This window comes from Adiantum capillus-veneris, chromosome 11 (assembly GCF_014529385.1).
Source record: "Adiantum capillus-veneris isolate H3 chromosome 11, ASM1452938v2, whole genome shotgun sequence".
In the NCBI taxonomy this organism is placed as follows: domain Eukaryota; kingdom Viridiplantae; phylum Streptophyta; class Polypodiopsida; order Polypodiales; family Pteridaceae; genus Adiantum; species Adiantum capillus-veneris.
In genome coordinates, this window is record NC_140941.1 from 61,595,075 (window position 1) to 61,613,461 (window position 18,387).

At 42.2% G+C, this 18,387-nt stretch overlaps 1 protein-coding gene and 1 long non-coding RNA gene across 3 annotated transcripts; both read left to right on the forward strand.

Annotated features, from left to right (window-relative positions):
- The first annotated feature begins 2,769 nt into the window (after positions 1-2,769).
- LOC147447320 (pyruvate kinase, cytosolic isozyme-like) lies at positions 2,770-6,472 on the forward strand. Of its 2 annotated transcripts, XM_086523163.1 has the most exons (4): positions 3,334-3,567; positions 3,669-3,717; positions 4,731-5,192; positions 5,487-6,472. In XM_086523163.1, exons 1-4 carry the CDS (start codon positions 3,473-3,475, stop codon positions 6,297-6,299), a joined length of 1,419 nt encoding a protein of 472 aa, XP_086379289.1. In that variant the 5' UTR covers positions 3,334-3,472; the 3' UTR covers positions 6,300-6,472. The 2 variants fall into 2 exon arrangements, with proteins under 2 accessions (XP_086379288.1, XP_086379289.1); XM_086523162.1 differs by lacking the exon at positions 3,669-3,717 and having other exon boundaries at positions 2,770-3,567.
- A 7,724-nt stretch (positions 6,473-14,196) lies between these two features.
- Positions 14,197-15,503, forward strand: LOC147447321 (uncharacterized). Its single transcript, XR_015189622.1, has 3 exons — positions 14,197-14,874; positions 14,981-15,073; positions 15,217-15,503. It is a non-coding gene; the product is annotated as an uncharacterized LOC147447321 (long non-coding RNA).
- The last annotated feature ends 2,884 nt before the right edge of the window (positions 15,504-18,387 follow it).

Here is an 18,387-nt window from a genome sequence, read left to right on the forward strand (position 1 = left end):
CAATCTCTTGTATGAACACAATACAGTCCATTAAAATTATCTCTGTGCGCTCTAACCACGGAAAACCTGGTCTTTCTCTCAACATTCCATTCACGCATCAACACGCAAATCCAATAGCAAAGCAGTTTTGAACGACACCAAACTTAATAGGCACTATCCTTGCAAGGTCGAAAACTTAATAAGCACTACCCTTGCAAGGTCGAAAACACTTTTAGACCATCAAATACTGAAATTGCACTCTAGAAAAAAATGCAATTTTCTACACGTTCAAATTTCAGGTCACTAAATCTGGAGTTTAACACGTCTAACAAATACTCCTAAGCATCGAGACTCTAATTCATCAGTCAAATATATGAAATGACACTCAGAATGAAAGATTTATCACCTCGAAGATCGTGGGAGTTGATGCTCGGATCTTGCGATACACTTACAATATTGATGTCCACAGGTGGAGCTCCTTGAGACTAACACAATGGTGCTCTCAAAATTTCAATATGATGATCGTGCTATGCAATGCAAAGGTAAGGGATGACACACGACGTGCATAGAAACCTTATCTGCTCACCTTCATTAATCTTAATGATGCCTCCTCAAAACTTTATAAAAATTGCCTTTTATACCCCAACTAAGGGTCTTATATGTACAAGGACTGAACTGCTTTGGAAATAGCTTAGGATACAACTTGAAAACTCATAGCCCCGAATTTTTCATAAATAAAAAGTAAACAACAATCTAATGGTTATCTTGTGAGATGATTACAATCACTTTCTGTTACAAGGGCTCAAAAACCCTCTCGAGCATCTCCTTTTCCATAGCAGGCATTTGTTTTGGAATCTTCCAACAGAAGCTAATTAAAATGTTTGCTTAAAGTCCCCAACGTCGATTCATAACTGCCAAACTCTATGAGGTAGGTGGTCTCCACATGTTGACGAATAATTGTTATTTCTCCATTTGATGAGATTGATGTGACATTTGCTTCACACTTTCACATGCATGGAGGGAGCGTAACATTTGTATTTGCCAACTGAAGCCTTTTGAGGTCAAGTTATTAGAGGGAGAGGGGTAACACATAACAGTCACCCCCTAGTGTGTGGGGGTTCTCTCTACTTGGAGATGGCGAATGATGCATAGCATAATGATGAGACAGTCAATATCACCTTAATGTCACCCCTTGATGAACCTAAGAGCCCCATCTTGCTTTTTGAATAAACTGTAAACTGCAGAACTTTGCCTCCAAGCGTGGAAGTGTGGTGTGAGTTGCAAAGGTCCACAAAACGTGTAACTCTGAAAAAAGATACCGGCCTCAACTAGTATAACTGCTATGAATTCTTGAGGATACACAATCAGATAGGCTGCGCACATGCAACGATCCCGATGGCTAGCCGATTGAGGGTGAATGAAGGCCATCTACCGGAAGTCATCATGACTCAGGTCAACGCCATTTGCTGAATTGTCTTGTGCCACAACCAATACCAGCGCTTCGCTCCAAGGAAACGGCTCCTCACTTGGGGTGACTGTTAAGGCTCGTCTACTGACGTCTCAGTGGTGCCGATGAGAGCCCCGATAGCTAAGTGCATGGGTGTGGTGGGGTTCTGGTGGGCCTCTAGTGGGCTTCGTGCACTTTTGGGTCAGAGACTGCGATCGATGACTTGCGTGTGCGTAGGCTAAGATGATAGCTTAGTTGGTAAGGTGCTTGGATGGTGCCATGCAAGTGCTAGGTTGCACTCGACTGAGTCGGGGGAAAGAGCAAAGGAGGTTGCATTATGTGTGTAGTTTTTTAGAAGATATATAAATCGAGGAAATTTTGCCGAATGCTTCCATAGTACTAACGAAGGACTAGTGGTGCTACTAGAATCATGGAAGATATTTTAGGATGTCTACAAATAGATTGATTCCAAGCTCCTACACAGCACAATAGCTAAAGCCCCACAAAACTTAGGTTTTAATGCTTGTGAAGATTCAACCACATCTCTAATTGACATGGGCTCCTGAGAGCGGATCCACGATAAAGGTTAGACATCGCAGATTGCGGGCGCTCTTAGTCATTAAATCCCTTGGGTAAACTAGGGCTAAATAGTTCAACCCTAGTTTATCCGAAGAATTTGACGATCGAGAGCACCCTTGATCTACAACACTTTAGGCCCTTGTGACACTGGGCCGCCTTCCCATCTCGGATTTGCAGGGTGGGCACCCAGTTCGTGTCAAACAGGCCATGAAGCAAAAGTTGGCCATCAAAAGCAGCCAACCCCTGTAGCCCAGATGGTGGTCTCCCCGCTTCTTGCGCTGACGGTCAGAGCTCAACTCCTACCTCTGGCACTCTTGCCATTGCTTTTTGAGAGTTGGCTGCCACTCTCGAAAGTTGGCCGCCACTCTCGAAAGTTGGCCGACCTTGTGAGGCCGGCCATCTGACAAAACGTTTAGCCCCAAGTTACCTTTTCGCAGACGAATGAGGCGACGCCACATCAGCTTGGCCAAGCTTTGGGTGTCCCAATGTGAGAGGGGCCTTATATCGACCTTGGATTGCCAACCTCGTGCAAGATAGTGACTAGGTCTCTTAATGAGCTTAGTATCAAACAAAACCATGAGATGAGCACGTGGATGGCATACATAGGAGACACATACATTAGGCTACATAACATGACTTTTGAGAAATGGAAGAGTCCTAAATCAATGAGAAGGCGTGTCTAGTGCTCTCCACAAGGGTCACCCCCTCCCTTCATTTACATGGGCGTATAGAATATAGCTATGTGCCTTTCTCTCACATTTCTTGCTTCTGCTAGGTAGCTCTTTAACATTCGAGCTTTAAAGCATTAATCCATAGCCGTCCCAGACTCCCGGTTCTTGGGTCTCTCTCTCTCTCTCTCTCTCTGTCGCGGAAACGTGGAGAACAAGGATTATAGTAAGGCAACACACGGGCTCCTCACTCCACCCCCGAAGGCTTAAAACCCTACTAATAAAGTACACACTCGCCTTGCACTTTTTCTTCTTTCTCGGCCCGCATTTTGACCTAGCGTTTGTGTGACTGTGTGTCTCCATAGCCGCCTTCCTGAGAAGCACGCCTTCCATAGCCCAACCTTCCGACATAACAACTTATTTTTTGTACATCGGTCTGAATTTTTTTCCCGTCGGACTGGTTTTTTTCCCATTCTTCTTCATCGACTGTTGTCAAGTTGTCAGCAGCTCTTTAATTGCTTGCATTTCTTAATTCTCCTAGGAATCCACTGTCTTCTTCTTCTTGTTCTTCTTCTCTCTCTCTCTCTCTCTCTCTCTCTCTCTCTCTCTCTCTCTCTCTCTCTCTCTCTCTCTATGGCACCTTTGGATATGGAAGCACTGGTCAGCAGAGCTACAGAAGTTGCGGGAGGGTATCCGAAAACCAAGATTGTATGCACTCTCGGCCCCAAATCAAGAGACGTGCCCATCATTGAGCGTCTGCTGAGGGCTGGCATGAGCGTTGCGAGGTTCAACTTCTCGCATGGATCGCACGAGTATCATCAGGAAACATTGGATAACCTTAGAATTGCCCAACACAATACACAGATCATGTGTGCTGTTATGCTGGATACAAAGGTTAGCTACGCTTTTTTCCCGATGTGCCTCATGTTGCAATGCTGTTTGCCCTGTTCAGGAATCAATAGTAGGTTCAACTTGGTCATATTGATGATTTGCAGCTGTTTAATCGAGAGGTTATGGATACATAGATGCGCGTTGAGCTACACGGTATTCAAGCTGTCTACTTTTATCGAGTATGTTAGTAAAGGCTGGGTTTTGCTGCGCCATTATTTTTAACGTCAGTTTGGCCCATCTTTCCATTGCCTTGCAGGTGTACATTGCTAGGGCATTCCATTGGCTATTCAAAACCAAAAATTGAAGCAAAGTGTTGGATTGCCTGATGCTTGACATGAAATTTTATTTGTTGAGAGGGTTGTAAAAAGCTCCACACTTTTCTCATGAGGGGTTCGTAGTGGCGTGTTAAGCACAAAAGTAGAAGGTCATGTACACATGTGCACTTGCAGGAAATTACAGGGCTGTGGGATGCAATGTCTGTGTTTTCTTTTCTGGTTTGTGTGGCTTTGTACTCTTTATGAAACAGCTTAACCATGTTTTGCTGCTCATTGTATCTGCTCTTCTCGAATTAAGCATTCATATAAATATGGTCTTCAATGGGATGGTTATTGTTAGAGAGTGCTCCTCTTCTTCAGTACTATTATTGTTAAGAGATTGTGACCTCGCATGTGCCATGAGTGCTGCTATAAAAAGAGGCCTTCCCCTCCACAGGGAGTAGAGTGGCAGATGGAATTGTGACGACTTTTAGTCATTTTCACTTCCTAGTGTGTTTTACCCCGCTGCATCATCAGCTCTGTTTCTTGGACTGTAAGGCTGTTATTGTGAACAGGTGTGATTACTTCTATAGCTGTGTGACGTTTATACGCAGGAGTGGTTGGACACTCCTCCTTTGCATCTTCGTGCAGCTTGGTTATACATGTGGGTTGAATATGCCTTGTATATATATTTTGTGTACCACACAATTTCACCATTGTGCTGTTCTAAGAGGACTTTTTGGGCACTATTCCTTTGCTTCTGTGGGTTGAATGATCCTTGTACATATAATTTGTGTCCAAGCATTTATAAACAAAGTTGTCCACCATTCTGCTGTTTCAAGAGAAATTTTTCTCCCCTGAAGTCTCACAAGTCGACATGGGCATTCATGGTTTTCCTTGGTTATGTTTCAGGGGCCAGAGATACGAACAGGGTTCTTGGAGGATGGTAAGCCTGTTCAACTCGTTGAAGGTCAAGAGTTGACCATATCTACAGATTACAGTTTGAAAGGGAATTCAAAAATGATTTCAATGAGCTACAAAAAGCTAGCGCAGGATATGGAGCCTGGAAGCACCATCCTCTGTTCAGATGGTACCATCACTTTCACAGTCTTGTCGACTGACACAGAGGCTGGGACTGTTATAGTCAAATGTGAGAATACGGCTGTGCTTGGTGAAAGGAAAAATGTGAATTTACCAGGTGTTGTTGTGGATCTCCCCACGCTAACTGAAAAGGATGTGGACGACATCATAATCTGGGGTGTACCAAATAAGATAGACATTATTGCACTCTCCTTTGTCCGAAAAGGTTCGGACCTTGTCAATGTTCGGAATTTACTTGGAAAGAATGCAAAGAGCATCTATCTTATGTCTAAGGTGGGTTACTTTTTAAGTTCTTAATTAGGTAGTTTGACAGAATGAAGTATTGGTGAAGCATTGTTTATACAGGAATTGATACTCATGAGAATGATGTGTATGCTTTATTGCAGTTTCCTTTCACTTGAGCATAGGCCCTTTCACTGTTGCTCACAATGGTTTTGCTATCCTTAGTTTGGGAATTAAAATTGTGTTTCCTATTGTTACAGTGTTGTGTACATAGGATTTCAAGTCTGCTTGGAGGGTGGTCTTTTGGTAACTTTGGGCTAATGGTTTCCTATTTTATTCATGCAGATAGAGAATCAGGAAGGGTTAGTTAACTTTGATGAGATCCTACGGGAGTCGAATGCAATCATGGTTGCCCGAGGTGATTTAGGCATGGAGATACCTGTGGAGAAAATATTTTTGGCACAAAAAATGATGATATACAAATGTAACGCAGCAGGAAAGCCTGTTGTGACAGCCACCCAAATGCTGGAGTCGATGATCAAATACCCACGCCCAACAAGAGCAGAAGCCACAGATGTGGCCAATGCCGTGCTTGACGGAACCGATGCTGTGATGCTTAGTGGTGAAAGTGCAGCTGGAGCTTATCCTGAGTTGGCAGTGAAGACTATGGCTTCCATTTGCTTGGAAGCGGAATGGTCGTTAGATTACAATGCAATTTTCAAAGAGGTCATGAAATCAGTGCCTTTACCTATGAGCCCTCTCGAAAGCCTGGCTTCTTCGGCGGTGAGGACTGCCAATAAGGTAAAAGCAGCTCTTATTGTAGTGCTCACAAGAGGGGGGACAACAGCCAAGCTAGTTGCAAAGTATAGGCCCTCGGTACCCATTCTTATGGTCGCGGTCCCTGAGTTGACAACAGATAATCTGTCATGGTCTTGCAGCGAGGAGTCTCCTGCCAAGCATAGCCTTGTCTACAGGGGTATGCTGCCTATTCTTGCGGAGGGCTCAGCTAGAGCGACGGATAGCGAGTTCACTGATGCCATTCTTGAGTCCGCACTAAGAGCAGCAACTGCTAAAAAGCTGTGCAAAGTTGGTGATGCTGTTGTAGCCATTCATCGGATAGGAATTGCATCTGTTATCAAGATCATGGAGGTGAAGTGATTACTGAGGTTTTTGCACGTCACATACATTGGAGGTGTAGGATGCACATTTTTGTCCACTGTGGGTAGTCTTCAGGAAGGTTTGTCTGTGGTATTGTCACAGTTTTGCAGAGTTAAAAACTTAATGTAACAGACAAAGCTACTATGGAAAAAGAGCGGAAGTTGTTGAATAAATTTTGGAGTCTTAGGCACTGGCATGAGCGGAAGTAACAAAACTACAATTTCGGGATTTTGAACTGAGAAATTGTAAGTTTGTTACTTCCGGTGATCCAGTGTGCCATATTGTTTGAGTGGTTTGTCTGTAATTTACTTCTATTGATGCTGCTGTGGTTCGGTGTGGGTATCCGAATCTCACACCTTGCAGCTGACATAGCATGCTCAGTACCTCGATTCAGTTTGTTTGAGTGGTTTGTCTGTAATTTACTTCCATTGATGCTGCCGTGGGTATCCAAATCTCGCACCTTGCAGCTGACATAGCATGCTCAGTACCTCGATTCCTACCTCTAAGATCGCCTCGATGATGGTTCGATCTACCTGGTTGATGAGGCGAAAGCATTTGATGTGAATCGATTGGGTACGGCCTGATGCTGTGCTCGTCTTCCTCTGGTCTTTGAGAGAAGATGTGCACGATTTTAGTAAGTTCAGTTCAAAATTCAATATTTGTTTATTACATTCCGGTGCAGTTTTTTGTTTCCTTGTTCTTCTGCATGGACAGGGATTATGCTTAAATTGGTAGGTGAGAGTTATATGTATTGTGCAAGGGCTCCAAGTTCCTTCATGCGTTACGCTCTACAGCGATTATCCATCTGCTTTCCGCAGGGTAAGCTCTGCTGGCAAGATGTCGTGCCCTTAGTCACCAAAGAGTAATTTCAATCTCTTTTTCTTGTACCAAATAGTCAATTCAATTTCTTTTTCTTTTTCTTCTCAATAATTGCTTGAACAGACGTAGGAATTGTCTTCGATTTCTTTGTAGTATGAAGTTGTTGGCACTTTGCAGTCCATGAAGCAAAATGCAAGGAAGCCTCTTTGATCTTGAACCAGGAGTAGAGGGGGATATGGGGATGTGAATGTGATAACCATGCTTATGAGGCAGGGATTTCTAGTAGAGCTGCTAATGAGCACGACATCTCATGTAGCTGGTGTTTGTATCCAATGCCTGTTGGGGTTGGGTAGAGGGTCCCTTCAAATAGGGAAAGTGGCCAATGCTACTAAAGAGGGGCTGTGAAAGTAGAAGGTTGAATGCCTTGGCATGCAGTTTGTGCATGTTGGTCGCTTGTGTAAAGCTGTTTGTGAACTAACTTGGTATCAACCTTTATCTTGTGTAGGAGAACTTCAGAAGGAGTCACTATGTAACTTAGATGTTCCGTATTTCTCAAGTTGTTTGTGGAAGTTTTGGACCTTAAATTGAATAAAGCAAAATCCAATTGCCCACATGTTAAGAGTCCTGAGATTAGCGCTAAGTGTGGGCAACATGATTCTCACTATGTGTGTATTTAGTGTATCAATGCCTTGTGTGACCTTACAAAAACACATGAAACAGTATACGAGCAAGGATCTATGCATGCATACCTTGGGAGACGTGTGGGTGTATATGGGTGCCCATCCATAAGCTTAGGGAAGCACAATCATGAAGTGCATCAAGCTTACTAGCTCCATCCTATATCAGGGTGTAAGGTCTGGTACATGGGTGGGTGTGGTGTAAGGGTTGCACGTATGATTGTGGTTGGGTTTGCCAACATCATAGCAAATTTCTCTTGTGCTACTTGGTGGTGGTGAGTCTGGATTTCTTGGATCTACATGCAATGGAGTCTCAAAGCTTTGTATCCTAGAGTTCGAGGGCATTTCTTGGTTGTGATTGTCTCAACCCATTGTAGGTGACTCCTCTTTGTGTGTGATGGGTGGCAATAGGGTTGTGGTCCTCTACAAGAAAATGTATAAGTTGTGAGTGTCTACCATCCTTTGGTGCCGCTACAGGTGTTGTCAACATTGTCTAATGGCCAAATTGACAGTTGATCTCTAGACTCCGTGTTTTGTTGTAGGGCGGGCTATCCTATGAAATGAGCCTCATATCTCTCTCCAACACTCTCATTTGCTTTACATATGCAACAAAGTGCTCCTCGTCCTCAATCACCCTCTCTATGCAAAGTTGGTAGAACCTCTCTTCATGTCCATCTCTAGCCAATGTGATGATGCTCATAGTTAACTGATTGCCACTTGTGAGCTATGTGGCATGTATGTGTTCATGTAGCGTGATCTTTGGACGGCTGTGTAAATGAGGTGCTCAATTTGTTCTCCTGTGTAGTCATCAGATTTTTTGCGGTACAGTTGGCTCATGGCTCATATCTAGAGTGAAGAAAGTGGAGATGGTATGTCATGGCTTGAGTGGCCCTAGGTTGAAGGTTGTCAAGGAATTGGGTCCTCAATGGTTGTGGTCAGATGAGGCTCTCTTAAGAGTCTGTCACTATCAATGCTCGTGAACCGGTGGTGAAGCTCGAGCTCCTCTTATCTCCTCAAAAGCTTGGCACTTGGACTGTGTGAGAGTCTTCATCTGTTGTCTAGCCTCCTACTTTCTAATCTTTACAAGAGCTCTTTGTGCTCGGAGGCTGTAGTAAAGCCCTTTGCACTCATCATCATACCAACCGTTTTGTGGCATAGTCCCTTTGGGGAGGGGAGGGGGGAGTTGGGAGCTTAATCTGAGTGAAAGGTGCCCATAGGTAGTGGGGGATGTGTCTATGAAATCTTCCATGAGGAGAACTTCCCTGGTGTAGAGTACACCACTGTCCCCTCCATCAAGCATGTGTACGATGACTCCCCCCATTACCCTTCCCTTGGTCAATGGTAGCAAATTTGGAGCATGTGGGTACTCTAAATAATAAAGGGTGTTGTATATGATCTGCTATTGTGTAATTTATAAGAGGATCCAAATGAAATGGGCCTTTGGATCTTGTGCTACAACATGTATCCTACTCTTATCACTCCTATTTGAAAAAAATGGAGACTCGTCCAGGCCCTCTAGAAGTGTTTTGTTGTGTACACTTCCAATGAGCAACTCCCATTGGAACCCATGGTTCCTCGATAGGCCCCTCTCTGGCCTCTCGTGTGTCTCTATGAGTAGGACAATGTCTCAACTATTGATCACCTCCTCTAGTCACTTTGGGTGTGTCCATAGATCACCATTGCACTTCCAAACATCAAGGTGAATCTCCTCATGATGTGTTGTCCCATAGGCCATGAGTCCCTATGCAATGACCTTGCCATCAATGACCGGCCATGCGATATGATGCTTTCTTCCTTTCTTCATGTGCTATGAGCATCCTAGGCATGTATGCATGTCTATGTTCTACTTGTATTGATGTGAGGTTGTCATCTAGGTAAATGGGTAGCCTATGAGTTCTTGTAGAATTACCCTTTTTCTATAGAAAGAGGTCCTTGCCTCTTTGGAGGAGAATTGGAGGATGAGGGCCCTCTCTCGTCAGGTCTTTTCAAGATCTCCAAATCTTGTTTAAGGGGGGTGACTCTTCTCCTTTGTACCCACCAGATGTGTCGAGTCTTCTGCCAATGACTCTTATGTTGAGCCGAAGGGCATGCCGTACCTTCTCCTTCTCAAGGGTAGTGTGTACAAGTAGTGATTTCTTTTTCTTATGCTCCACTTTAGCCTCTTGCTCCGCCTCCTCCTTGACCTCTTCTTGATGTTCCGCTTCACTGCCTCCACCCATCCTTTGTGACTATTCTTCATACAACGAAAGCATTCAATGTTCTTCTAATCCAAAGACTTACTATGATCTTTACAAAATGTATCGCATTCATGAGACCACCTCCTAAATTTCTTTCTACCTCAAGCAACACTAAGGGTAGAACCTTGCTTGCCTTGATCCACAAACTTCTATTTAATTTCTTCAAAAAGCAAACTACTAACTATGTCATCAAACTTTAGGGTACCGCTAATAGGCGTAGAATAACTAATAGTCGTAACATAAGTATCCCATGACTTAGCATAGGGGCCTGTGAGAGTTGAGAGAGACAAGAGAGAAGAGAGCTCAAGCTCTTGCAAGCACACATACACAAAAAGAAGAGAGGACACATAAAGATGGAAGTTGTCAATCTTTTTCTTCTTCTTCACTACAAGAATAAAAAGTAAGAGCTGTAATGGAATTGGCCTATTTAACTTGAGAGTAGCGGAAATTAATGAGAGTACTTTTGAGAAATAACTTGGTGAGCATAACGGGTGAACATAATTGAAGATAGCAACATAATCATAGCAATTAGTTAACTTGGCATGAACAATACTTTTTGCAAGAGAGAGAATTTAGAGAACATGACAACAGTTGAGGACCGGATTTATGTGGAGCCGGTCCCCCCTCCAATAGGCATTTGTATTATGATTTCTCCCATTAAGAGAGACTTGTTACAATACAGTCTTTGTGTTCTTTGTGACCTAGGTGATGCAATGAAGATGGAAAGCTTCATGCATCACAAACATAACATAAACTTGAAGAAAGATTTAACTATCCCAAGCCTCAGTCCCAAGACCTCAAACACCTTCGAAGGTGGAGAGAGCTAGCAGGGAATGAGGGTAGGGAAAAGGAAGAAGAAACATTTCGTAGGAGAAAGAATTAGTTCCTCACTTATCATACTCTTGTTGCTAGCATACATAATAGCATAGTAATGAAGGAGAAGGATATGGCAAGCTTAAGCATTGAAGCATGGGTCTTGGTTGGATTTGCACTCCATAGCCAAGAGTGTTGGTGTAGGCTCTCAACCTCTACTTGCTTGGAGAAGGAGAGGGAGCTCTTGCACTTTGCATAGCACACAATGAGAGTGTTTGTGAGTGTGTGTGGGTGAGTATACCCCCTAAGCACCCCCCTAGCTTGCTTGGGTCGACCCCCCCTTGTAGCTCATGCTTGAAGCTCATTGGACCCCTCCAGGCCTAGCCAATCACAAGCAGGAGCCATTACAAGCAACATGGGTAGCCTTGGGACAAGTGTCCCCCTTTCCCCTTTGAGAGAGAGGACTTGATAAATGCAAAATCAATTAATTAAATATCCTAAATTATCATTGGACCCCTTGGGTGGCCAACCAATAGGCTTCAGGCACACCATGAGGGCAACATGAGGAGGAACTTGACAAGTGTCCTTGCTGCCTCTTCAAGCTGGGGCTTCCCTTGTGTGTGTGTGTGTTCTCTCTCATCCCCCTCCCTTGTAGGCTCGCCCCCCTCCTTGTAGGGATCTTTTTGACTTTGGATGAGCAAGCCCCTTAGTCATCAAGCATGACTAAGCACTTGAAGTAGGGGGTGTTCCCACAAGCATCTCAGGCAAGCTTCTCAAGGCACCTCAAGCACCTTAATCATGCACCAAGTCAAGCACCTCAAGCATGGAGCCAGTCAAGCACCTCAAGCATCTTAATCAAGCACCTCAAGCATGACAAGCACCTCAAGTAGGACAAGCACCTCAAGCACGACAAGCACCTCGAGCTTGGGCCGGGTTCCCACCTCAAGCTCAGCCCTAGCTTACCTAAGGTCAAAGGACTTTTACACACATTATTGGAGGTCTTCAATGAAGCTAACCCTAAGGTCTTATGCTCCATTGGTTAGCCTGGCTCTTGATAGACCATCTCCCATTTGGGCCCCTTTACTATTGGCCTCGTGTTGAGATAGATCTATAAGCACATATCTATATCTTAACACTTGTTCCCGTTTATTCTCCCACATTAAGTGATCAATTTAATATGAGAAAATCATTTGGGTTGGTTAGATATTAGATTTTATGACATTACCTCTCTCTTGAAATCATAGTCGTCCTCGACTATGAGGTAGAAGAGATAAAGCCTTAGTCATTAGTCAATCGTACTTAGCGGGTAGAGGATCCCTTTTTTACCGTACGACATCTTTCCAAGATGGATGACTAATCCATTTGGTGCTTGGGAGACATAGCTGCCGCAAGCATGTCTGCTCTTTAGTCCATTTCATTCTCCCAAAGTAGAGTGACAAATTCTACTTGGTGTTTGAGAGACGTCGTCATCACAAACATGATTCTAAGCATGCATACTAGTTAAATTTGTGCACAATTAAAAAGAGGACTAGTCTTATAAGACAAAAACATGAGTCATTTAAAAATAAATAAAAATTGTACATTTGCTTACTCTAATGTAGCATTGTAAGCATTGACAAGGTTCATACTATCCTTAAGTTGTACTCCTTGCATCCATCTAGCATCTTCAAAAGGATAATTTTTGAACTTAATAAGATACCGTCGGATTATCTTACCATGTCATAGTACCTTGTCTTTATGCCGAAGGACAGCTTCGGGTTGTAGCACCTCTTCTTGGTCTTCAACTTCGGGAGGGTCTTCAATAATTGGTTCAGTTGGTGGCTCTCCTTTGTAGGGCTTAAGTAGGCTTACATGAAAGGCATTGTGTATAAGCCAATGGTTGGGCAACTTGAGTTGATAAGCCATCTCATTGATGGGCTTCAAGATTTGGAAAGGACCATAGTATCTTTTTGCTAGTTTAGCATAATACTTTTGATGGCCCGTAGGATTTTTGCCCGTCGTTTGCCTTAATCGAGCCTTAGGAAACTTGAGTAAGACCCAATCATTTTCTTTGAACATTAAGGCTCTTCTGTGCTTATCAGCAACAGCTTTTTGCCTTTGTTGAGAGATGACTATAGCCTCCCTAATCTTTTGAAAAGATTCTTGTAGGTCACGGCTATACTCATCGGCGGCGAAGATCTTCCCATGTACTTTGAGTAGCAAGGGACTTTTAGGTCTTCCCTCAATGATCTCGAAAGGTGCTTTTCCCGTAGAAGTATGTACAGTATTATTGTAGGCATACTCTACAAGAGGTAAGTACTTTTCCCATTGTGAGCGTTGATCTACTTCGGTAACATAAGTCTTGAGTAGATCGAGTATCGTAAGATTGGCTATCTCACTTTGGCCATCCGTTTGTGGGTGATAGGCCGAAGAGAAATTCAATCTTGTTCCTAGATTTTCAAAGAGACCTTTCCAGAAATTGCTGGTCATTCTAGGATCTCTATCTGACACGATGGATGTGGGTAATCCATGGTGCTTGAAAATCTGAGATATGAAGAGAGTTGCCATTTGGTGTGCCTTAATAGTCTTTTTGACAGGAATAAAATGTGCTTGCTTGCTAAACCTGTCGACTATTGTCCATATTCCTGTATTCCCATTGATAGACTTGGGTAATCCAAAGATGAAATCCATGGATATACTCTCCCATGGTGAATTTGGAATAGGCAATGGCTGGAGTAATCTAGGTTGCTTCCCTCTATCATACTTGGTCTTTTGGCATACTACACATTTTGAAACATACTCTTGTATGTCCACTTTCATGGTAGGCCAATAGAAATACGTCTCTACTCCTCCGAGAGTAGGTTGAATACCTCTATGCCCTGCATATGGAGGAGCATGGGATTCATACATAACCTTCTCACGAAGGGAATGGGTAACACATAGCCTATTTCCGTGGAGAAGATAACCATCCTACAAGGTGAATGGTTCTTCTTTCTTCCCCAAAGCAAGGGCTGACATTATGTCTCTAAAGTCAGGGTCAGTAGCATACTCATCTATCATAGAGGATAGATCATTGTGAGTAGCTATAGACACCGCATTAACTTTTGGTCGTCGTGAAAGTGCATCGGCAACCTGATTGTGCTTACCAGCTATGCATTAGGAAAAATATGAACCCTCTAGGGGCCCTTTGGGATTAAGGTTAATTAGAGGTCAGCCAATAGGAAGAGGGTTGTGGACACACTCTATACCCTCAAAAAAGTAGGGGGACAAGGTAGCCTTACACCTCTTAATTGTCTCTTACCTAGTGAGAAGGTAAGGGAGGTGGCTAGGGGAAAGAGGGGGGGGGGGGGGGGGGACCACTTTGACCTCTTTTCCCCCACTTTTTGGCCCGGATTTAAAAATACACTAAAAATTTCAAATTTTCAAAAAATTTCAAATTTTCAAAAAATTTCAAATTTTCAAAAAATTTCAAATTTTCAAAAAATTTCAAATTTTAAGTTTTCCCTCCTTAAAAGGTCCCCAAACCTATTTCATGGTCAAAAAAGTATTTTTGACCTTCAAAAGTTAAAAACGTGCACTAAAAAATCCAAAAAATTGATTTTTTTAAAAAACAAATTAAAACATTATTTTCACCCTCCAAAGTCTTTCCAAACCTATTCTATAGCTAAAAAATGTTTTTCTCTCTCTACAAACCTTTTTCCAAGCTCTCCATTGCTGCAACAACCACATGCACCCCCTATAGTCCATCATTATCTCTCTGCTAGCTTTCTCCCACCTCCATTGTAGCACCAAGCAAGCTCCTCCTCCATCTCTTCCCTTTACCCACCACATAGTTTCACACCAAGCTAGCTCCTCTCCCTTCTCTCATCTCCATTACAACATGAAACAAGATTCTACTCCTTCTACTTTCATTCACTCACACTACATGGAAACCTCTACTCCCGAAGGTGGCAAAAGTATGAGCTCACATGAGTTGCATACCACAACAATAGGAGGTGTGAATATCGCGTGGGCATTGCAAGGGTTCATCTCCAACATAAAGATATAATGGTAAGAAAACTACCCTTGTAGCTTACATTCAGAGCTTAACATCATCTCCATCTTTAAGTTTATCATGCTGGAGAGAATTAACCTCTTTATGGATTTCAATGTTTAGGCTTCACACCTCATAACACTGGGTGGTGCTATTTTGTTGATGACTTTGGTGCGCCATCTATAGTTGTGTAGCATGTGATTTGAGTCTCACAATGTAAGTAAGTTGTGTTATCTATGGAGAGTCGTCAAAGATTTTTCTTGTAATTTATTCTTCGTATAATTGTCATTAGATAATTGGAATGATATCATTTTGTACTTTATAACTTTGTGCTCACATAATCTTTTGTTTACTTACAGATTCAACTTGTTTTAAGAGGACATGAGCAAGCAACCATGTGCAGAGATGGAAATCACTCTATTTTTGTTCCTTGAGGAATCTTTCACTACCATGTTAAAAGATTTTGATAAGAATAGTAGGTGTTTTTTAGAATTTTGAACCAATAGGGACTCTCTAGGAGCTCTCATAGAAGCCATCCATATAGTACTACTATCTTCCCTAGTGTCATAGACACACAAATACTCAAGTGTATATGAATCTCTAGATGAGGAAGACAAATACTTGTAAGATAAGCCTAACAACAACAACATTGTCTCCATTTGTAATTATTTTTCATGAGGCTGGATTCCTCTATAAATGTAATATAAATATGTTTTTTTGTTAAATGGTGTCGCATTGAGTGAGAGTATTTAATTTAGATTACTGAAGTTTCATACAGATCTGAGAAATATTGTTTACTTTTATGGATATTTTGATTTGCCTGTGCGATGATTCAAGTCGCAAGTCTTAATCACTCCACCTTGAAGAAATTCAAGCAATATTTTGATTTCAGTTTAATCATTAATGGTTATTCTTATTAAAGTGGATCATAAACTTTGTCAAGATGTCCTCATTTGGGGATGTTGAATATATATCATTAGCAATGTTTCACAAGAACACTAGGTGGACACAAGGAAGTAAAAATTGGCTCCTTGTTTGGTCGATTTCTAGTGTTTAATGTTTAGTGCACAGGATTTGTGGGGCCGTTGACATGGGGAGTTCACTAAAGTATATGTAACATAGCACATGTGTTCAACAGAAGGGATTTTATATTCTTGTAAAGTTACAGAAACATGTGTAGATAAGGCCTATAAGGGGTACTTTTAATCCATTCTAGTGAACGCACATGATATAGGAAAATTTTACATAGTGAATGCTCCGGACCTTTGAACACAAAGAAAGGGGGGGGAGCTCTAATTACATCTGAGTGAAAAGAAGTGGAATTTGTACTGTCATGTTACATAAAGATTTGCTTTCACTTAATCTAAAAAAAAATTGGTATCCTGGGTGCAGACAAGGTCATATAATGCAAAAAAAGGGGTGGCCACAAGCGCGCGTAGTAAGCCATCCAAAACTGCTGGATGGGCCATATGTGGGCCCTTGTGGCCACCCTTTTTTGTATAATTAGGCTATTGCTGCACTCCAGAACCCTGGAAAAGATGAGATGAACCTAAAATTGAACTTTTCAAGCACATCATGCCTTCCTTCAACTCAACTTACTAGTTCCCTGCACCAAAAGGGCAAATCACATTGGACAGTATAAAAATCTAGTCTCATGCTGCATAAACATCTGGTTTCATCAAATATTAACATTCTTGCTATTATAAGGGGCAGACAAGGCCATATAATGCAAAAAAAAGGGTGGCCACAAGGGTGCGCAGGTGAGCCATCCAAAACTGTTGGATGGGCCATCTGCGCGCCCTTGTGGCCACCCTTTTTTTTGGATAATTAGGCTATTGTTGCACTCCAGGACCTTGAAAAAGGTGAGATGAATGTAAAATTTAACTTTTCAAGCACATTATGCCTTCCTTCAACTCAACTTACTAGTTCTCTGTACCAAAAGGCCAAATCACATTGGTTAATATAAAAATCTAGTCTCATGCTACATAAGCATCTGGTTTCATCAGCTATTAACATTTTTGCTATCCTAAGGGGCAAACAAAGCTAGAAAATGCAAAAAAAAGGGTGGCCACAAGGGCGCGCAGATGAGCCCTGGGCTTGTCTCACATGAATTTGTTCATCTCATCGCGTTCTTCGTCCATCATGTGATGAGAAAAAATCATATCTTGCTCGCATTCTCCAAAAATCAATGTGCAAGTTGACAATTTATTTAAAAATGATGTAAAACATACATTTTTTACTTTTTTCTTAATCTACGGGCTCCAACAAGCATTAAAACCATGGAATCTGAAAATACTGAAAGAACCATTGTTTTTTATTGTGTTAAGGACTATATTTCCTACATACAAAACTTTCCCAAAATCTCGCCCTAACACCTTCAAAAGTGGCTTCCAAGGAGTGTACTCGATCAAAATTTGAAACTGAAGAAAAACAATCAGAATGAACTCTTAGACTGTGTATAAACTTTAGAATAACCAAAATTTCCTTCAAAAAAAAGTTATGCTAAAAATTTGAAAATAGCCCCCCATTGGACTCCCCACAACGATAGAAGTCAAAGGGTTTAAGGAGAGGTATGGTGTCACAAGTGCATGGTGGGAATCTCATCGAGGTTTATTCCGTCAAGATCTCTTGTACTTTATCATGTCTTCTCATGTACAATCTTACCAAAAAAAAATGATACTTTAAATGACTACAAATCTTATTTAACTTATCAAACAATCTAAAATATGGTAGACCAAGAGTGCTCTTACACATCAACAAACAAAAAAGTCCAAACTTCTTCTCATTAACTTTGATAAACATACATTCGTGAACAACTTCCAAGGGGTAGTGCAGTCATAGTTCTTACATCCATTCCATGACATGGTATGCTCAAGGGGTGACCTATCATATAAAAATATCTCTGGTGGGGGTGCCCTCATGTTAGGAAAGGGTGTGCTGCTGATGAAAAGTTGTTATATTGTCCTACTAGGGATCTCTCCATGTTAGCATAGTGATTTTTGGTGTAGTGGGAGCCACATTGCTTGAGGAGAGCTTTGTGCCACCGTAAAAGCTTCATGTTATGCTAGTTCCTTGAGCCATTCTTGCATTAGGATGAGATTACCCACCTCTAATAAGGATGGATTTGAAGCACCTACCTGCAAGATGTAACAAAGAAGGCTGTTTTAGAGGAAAAGTGGTGACACTTGACCTCTCTAACCTGCACCCACTGTTTCTTGTAATGCCACTGTTTTGAGCTGAAGAGCTTGACATTCGTGCATCCACGAATGCAAAGAAGCACCTGCACCCATACACAACCAATTGCAATAGCCTAACAAGCCTACTTCTCCCCTCCCAAGATATTGAAGAACCATACACATTCGTTTCACCGACAGTATGACGATCTTGGGATGACCTCTGCTCACCCTCACGTGCGGCCTTCGTGGCAAACACCGCGGACAAGCAATATGTACACTTTTGTTGTGCGGAGTACATGGTGGTGGAGGGATACGATTTGTGATATCCGTGAGCACCATGGCAGTTGTTGCGTG